The following is a 6,461-nucleotide window of genomic DNA, read 5'->3' on the forward strand; positions in this document are numbered from 1 at the left end:
AACATTAAGCCACCTGGGTTTGCTCTTCCCAATGCCTGCGACGCCCTCAATCACTCATCCTGCGAGGAGAGATGGGGTAACCCGGGGAAGTCACACCTCACCACCGTGGAAAACAGAGATGCAGAGTTCGCTGTTCATTTCCAACAGAAATAAACAGCTAATGAGTCTTTGAAACTCTTTTCGTTAAATGACACGCTGGCAGGAATAGCCCATCCTCCTACAGTGATTCTGTTGTTAGAAAGATTGTTGTTTTTCTGTCTCAACTGAGAAGACTTCACTGTCCGATCTTTCTGCAGGGCCGCTCGCACCGCCACCCAGCTACCCTCGCGTCTCCTGAACGACGCTGCTGTTGGAAGTGCACAGCGCCAGGTTCCACACGCCTGCGACGCACAAAAATGAGGTAGTACACGCGACACTGTGCCAGGCTCTGAGCCAGCCCTGCCAACCAGCTCCTGCCCCTCTCCTTACCGGACGCAGGTTAGACTCCGTCGTCGGCGTGAGATTGTATTCTGAATGATCAGAGGATGCGGTGCTTAGCTTTCGTCTGAGAAGATAATAAATAAACCAGGAACGAAGAAAATTCCGAAGTTATGACCGATTGTTCTGCCGGACACTTGCTATCTCTCCGGTTCATTGCACTCAGTGGCCAGCGCCCCGAGGAAGTCAAAATCCCGTCTGTGGTGTGTGAGAAAGAGACAGAGCAGCTCACGGGGAAATTATACCTGCCCAGCGTTCTAGTCCTTTCCTGGCTCGCACTGCTGTCACAGTCCTAAGATTAATTCATCCCAGTTTCGATAGGGGTGGTCACAGTTTTTAAATGGGCTTTGTAAAAAAGTTAAATAAATCATTTTAATTTAAGAAACGGCAGGCCCTATTTTATTGAGGAGCTGACAAGTCTCGGTGGCTTTTGTGTTTAAGTAGCATAGATTTCTCATATTGTTTGACCTTAAGACAAAACAAGAAACTGTAACAGTTTTTTTTTTCATTTTCCTTAAACCGAAGTACTATTTATAAAATACTTTACATTTTTTTAAATTTTCGAATTATAGACAAACCTCCCTAATACAAAATACTAAAAGTGCAATAGTATAAATTAAGAGTTTGCAACCACATTATACAAACATTACCTTTTTATTGTACAGCTTTGATAATGTCAAATATTTACTCACAACTGTTTATAATGTTGTGAATAATTTACGGTGATGTTTGTCTGTAACTTATTTCCCAATCATTGGGCTACAGACCACACTAGAAAACAACTGTCCACATAGCAGCTACAAACATTTAAATTAAAAAAAAAAAAAAAAAAAAAAGGCTTGTTACTGACAGGTACTTGCACACAGAAAGCATGCTATCTTTCCCAATAGAACGTCACAATTTTGCCTGCATTGAAATAATCCACTTATTTATGGTAAAACAAATCTTGCTTTAAAAAAAAAATCACATAGCCAGATGTATTCTGCAGTACAAAAGCTTCATTTAAGGTTGGGGCTCTTATATTGTCTGTTACCCGCATAATCTTAACATTATAAATACTACAGACGAAGATACTGTCGTGATACACAGCATTGGGAGGACGAAACCACTTCTTTAGATGAAGAGTTCTAAAAACATAGTTCAAGTTTCTGACCAATTCAAACAAAACCAGCACACGAGCGTCACTGGGACCCCGCATGGGACAGCCTCCCCCTCCCGCAGAGATCACTAGGTTTCAGGAGGAGCGAGCGGATGTGGTCTGAGTGCTTCCTGTTCCTAACGCGGTTTTCCAGCACTTCTTTTTTTTTGACTGAAATTGATTTAAAAGGCTGCGGCGGTCTCGAGAGCAGTCACACTCGAGGGAGGCGCCCGCAGCGCTTACGAGATGACCTCCCGGCAGCCACACGGTGGAAATATTTTCTGTGACGAGTAAAATCTTAGTGAGGACCTGGCAAGAAGGGTCCGAGCCTGACGCTCCAACTTGGGAACACGGACCCAGGAAGGGACGCGTGGGGCGAGCCGCGGGGCGTTCGGCTAGTTTATGCCGATCTCCTTGTTGTCCTCGATGAACCGCGTGAAGGGACGGCTGGCTGCCGTTTCCGAGCTGGCCTTGTCCAAGCCCACGAGGGGCGGGCTGCTGCCGGTGCGCGCTTTGTCCATGCCCCCGGCCACGGTGCCCAGGGGGGGCATGGCGCCGCCCCCCAGACTCACTGGGAGCTGGGGGACGCCTCCGTTCTGGATGACAGAGATCTCATTGTTCTTCATGGCGAGCCCATTGGTGAGCGCTGCAGCGTACTGGTTCCAGAAACTGGGGTCGACGTTCATTGCTCGAGCTGCCAGATCCTTCTGGAACATTTCCGAGAACTTCAGGGCGTCACCCCCTAGCAGCGCCATGGGGTTTTCCACCGAGAGGCGGCGGCCACGCCGGGCGGGGGCGTTATTCCACATGTGTGTCCCCATGTGCACCTGTGTGAGACACGAGAAACAGCCCACAGGTAAGCAAGTCCACACACGCGAGGCGGAGCTGTCCTGTCCGTACCGTCGCACAAGCGCCACCCCATCCTGAGCGTGTGTGAGGACAACAGAGCACACTCGGGAGAGCTTTTCTGAGCGCCTTCTGCTCACATAGGGAACACCTCATCTTACTGGATACAAAGTCAAAACCGGCAAATGTAAGTCAATGAACATGTTCTTTCCACAGACACACGTGGGAATAACTTTTCCCTTAAGGTGTAAAAGCTATGAGGCCAACCAGAGAATGTTCTAGAACTCCAAGGCTCAAGGGTCTTGCCCCACTGCCTCAGCCGGGCCCCGGCTCTCCTGTGTGCCCTCGCCCCCTACATCTTCTAATACTCGAACTCTTTGCGTCTCTCCTCCTGCTTTCTCTCAAACAAGCAAGAAACATGAATTCTAAAGCATCCCGGGGCCACCTGAGGCCAGCGGGCCCCCAGCGGCCCCCATTCCACCGACGCACACCCACGGAGGCACAGGTATCGATCTCTCCGCTGCAGAGGCCCACGCACGCCGGCTTCGCGAATGTGCGCTGTACCCGGGACGGAAACAGCCCTCTGAGCTGAGATCGGGCAAAAGCACAGGCCTGAAGGCGTCACCCCGCCCGTCCTCACACCTTGCACTCCCGAGCACGCACGGCGTGGCCGCGATCTCACACAGACACCCTGTCTGCTCTTTCCTGCCTCACACCTGCGAGCTTCTCACCACGCGCCTCCGTGGGCCCTCTGGGCAGCCACGTGGACAGGACAGAAGCCTCTAGAAGCCGCTGAGCACTCCTTAGCTTTGCCTTATTTGTACGATGTGTGAGCGTTAAAGGCTACGCTTATTTTGTATCAGACTCAAGACAGCGTTGGGCCCTGGGCCTGCCCACTAAGTTGCAAAGTGTGCGCCCTCCCCGCAGCCCCAAAACAGGCCGCAGCCATCAGATGCTCAGCTCCACGAGCCCCTGGAAGGGAGAAGCCCAGACTCGAGTTCCTCTCACAGCCGCTTAACGGGATGCCGCCGCACCAGTGTGTGTGCATGCACACATGAGACATACCACACACACCACACGCACACGACACACACGCTACACGTGTGAAAACACAACACACACAATGCCACACATGTACGTGCACACTCACATGCACACACGACTGCCATACACATTACACACACGCTCATATGCATACATGACCCACATACCATACACTATGCACACACACATGCACATACATACATGACACTACACCCCCACGCACATTACATACATAAAACATACACACACGTTCACATGCACATACATACAAGGCTCCATATAGCACACATTGCACACACATACATGACCCCACACAGCACACATCACGCACATACAAACATGCACACACGCTCACACGCAAGGCATCTCATTCCTCTGGCCCAGAGCAGGACCCTGCTGATGTGTCTAAGGCAGGCGGCGGATGTGGCCATCCATGGGTAAGTCCCCTCGTGGCCCTGGGAGCCGAGGCAGCCAGGGCCTGCCGTGTTCTTACCTTGAGGTTGCCCTTGGTGGTGAAGGCCCTGCCGCAGATGGTGCAGCCGAACGGCTTCTCCCCTGTGTGGGTTCGCTCGTGGATCTGCAGGGCGCTGGCCGAGGAGAAGGTCTTACCGCAGGACTGGCAGTTGTGCTGCTTGGGCGTCCGGCGCGGCGGGGGGGCCAGCATGGGCGCGAGGCCCGGGCTCATCACTGTCTGAGGCCCAGCAGGGACCTGGACTCCCGCCGGCAGCGGCGGGCCCTCGCCCAGCGAGATGGCCTTGCTGTGGCCGTTCACTTCCGTTTTGATCATGGGCGCCGTGCCGGAGACCAGGCTAGGAGTGCTTTGGCTGGGACCTAGAGCAAAGTTGGGGTCAAACACCTGAGAAGGCAGCTCTTTCAATCTGTGCGTCAGTAAGTGCTGTTTTAAATTACCCATAGTGGAGCACCCGCGCCTGCAGACCGTGCAGACAAACGGACGCTCCTTAGTATGGCTGCGGTGGTGGATTTCCAACGCGCTCTTGCAAGCAAAGGGCTTGCCACAGACACCACACACAGTGCTCCAACACTTACCCCGCTCTCTGCTCAGGAACAGCAGGCTGAAGGGGGCTTCCTCCTTGATGGCTGGCCGGCCAGGGGGGCCAGCTGTCAGGTCCAGGGCGCCTCCGTTTCCCGGCGCAGGGGGCGGGCTGTCTGGCCTCTCAGTCTTGAGCACGATCTCCTGTGGCTCCACCTGGGCGCCCAGGCCCGGCGACTTGGAGCGGAAGCTCTCGCCATTGCTGTTGGCCGGGGACAGCGCCTGCGAGGACGAGGACTCGGACAGTGCCGGGCTGCCCGCGCTGCGGCTCTCCAGGTCGCCCACGGCCGACGAGGAGTCGTTGCTCAGGTGGTCACTCTCCCCGGACCCATTTTCCACGGACTTCAGGCCGGTCAGCTGCGGGCAGTTCATGACAGAGTCGATCATCTTCATCTGATTCTCAAGGGCGGCAATGCTGGAGATGACCGAGGGCGGCGAGGGCGGGCAGGACCCCGCGAAGGACAGCAGCGGCTTGGACGCGTCGCTGGTGGCGTCCTTCAGCTCCGCGTCCTCCTCCATGGAATTGTCGTCGACGTCATCGTCGTAGCCGCTCAGGGTCTCCGCGCTCTTCTCCTCGTAGCCGAGCTCCGGGTCCACGGCGTCCTGGAAGCCCTCGGGCAGGGGCGTGTTGGGGATCTGTCCGCCCGTGTGCATGCGGATGTGCTGCTGCAGCACCACGGCGTTGGTGAACTTCTTCTGGCAGATGGGGCAGGAGTGCTGCACCCGCAGGGGCGGCTTGGCGCGGTGCACGCCGAAGTGCGTCTTCAGGTTGCCCTTGGTGGTGAAGGCGCGGCCGCAGATCTTGCACTTGAAGGGCCGCTCGCCGGTGTGCGTCCGGTAGTGCATCTTCAGGGCGCTCTGGCAGCTCAGCACGCGGTGGCAGATGACACACTGGTTCGGATCCGTCATCTTCTTGTCGATGTTCTCCACCAGCTGCTGCAGCTTTGAGGTTTCTGAAGTCTGCATGGAGTCCAGCAGCCCGCCGAAGGGAAACTGAGCCTTGAACGGGTCGGGGACCGCCGAGAGCCCGGGGCTGCCCAGGCCCGCGGACGCGTCGCCGGCCGGGATGGCGCTGGCCGCAGACGTGGGCGCTGAGCAGGCCGGGCCTGCGGCCGGGGTGTCCCCCGCCCTCGCGTTCGTGCCGGGCAGGCCCAGCGGCTCTGGCTTCGTCAGGGACGCGCTGAGGAGCGGCTGCGGGGACTCAGCGGCCACCAGGATGCCGGACTCCGGGTTGTTGAGGCCGGGGGACAGGGAGGTGCACTCGCTGGAGGCGGGGGAGGGCCTCTGCGGGGAGCGGCTGGCGGGGGTGACGCTGGGGGAGTCGGCGTAGCCGTGGGCGCCGGGGACGGTGGGGGGCAGCTGCAGCCCCACGGACGTGGGCACCGTGGGCAGCACGGGCTTGCTGTCCAGCCAGGTGGTCACGGGCTTCTCCGGGGGCAGCGACATGCCGTAGGGGATGCCCGAGCAGGTGGGCACGTTGTCGAGGTACTCCGGGACGGGGTAGGGGTTCATCTGGATGTGGGGGTACTTCTCCTTGTGCCTCTGGAAGTGCACCTTCAGGTTGCCTTTGGTCGAGAAGCGGTTCCCGCAGATGTTGCACTTGAAGGGCCGCTCGCCCGTGTGCGAGCGCAGGTGGATCTGCAGCGCGCTGTCGCTGCCGAAGACCTTGGCGCAGAACCTGCACTTGTGCTTGAAGAAGGGGTCCTCGGCGCTGGCCTTGGGCTCGAACACCGACACGTTGGGCGGCTTGCCCTTGCGGTGCTTCATGAGGGCCGACAGCGGGTCCAGGGCGTTGGCCGTGGCCGCGATGCTGACCAGCGGGTTGGGGAAGATGACGCTGCTCGCGGAGGTGTGAGGTAGAAGCGCGCCGGGCAGGCCGGGGCCCGGCAGGCTGGGGGCCGCGCC

The 6,461-nt window shown here is 57.2% G+C and overlaps 1 protein-coding gene across 1 annotated transcript in view; it reads right to left on the reverse strand.

The window, feature by feature from the left end:
• Positions 1-2,010: 2,010 nt before the first annotated feature.
• The window catches only part of SALL3 (spalt-like transcription factor 3), a 16,836-nt gene continuing 12,385 nt past the window's right edge, over positions 2,011-6,461 (reverse strand). Inside the window, exons 3-5 of the mRNA XM_012657819.1 lie at positions 4,553-6,447; positions 3,999-4,336; positions 2,011-2,442 (exon numbers count right to left, since the gene is read on the reverse strand). Of these exons, the coding sequence (XP_012513273.1) occupies positions 2,011-2,442; positions 3,999-4,336; positions 4,553-6,447 (2,665 nt within the window). The remainder of the gene's footprint in view (positions 2,443-3,998; positions 4,337-4,552; positions 6,448-6,461) is intronic.

The sequence above is a fragment of the Propithecus coquereli genome, unplaced genomic scaffold, assembly GCF_000956105.1.
Source record: "Propithecus coquereli isolate 6110/MARCELLA unplaced genomic scaffold, Pcoq_1.0 Scaffold560, whole genome shotgun sequence".
Lineage (NCBI taxonomy): Eukaryota > Metazoa > Chordata > Mammalia > Primates > Indriidae > Propithecus > Propithecus coquereli.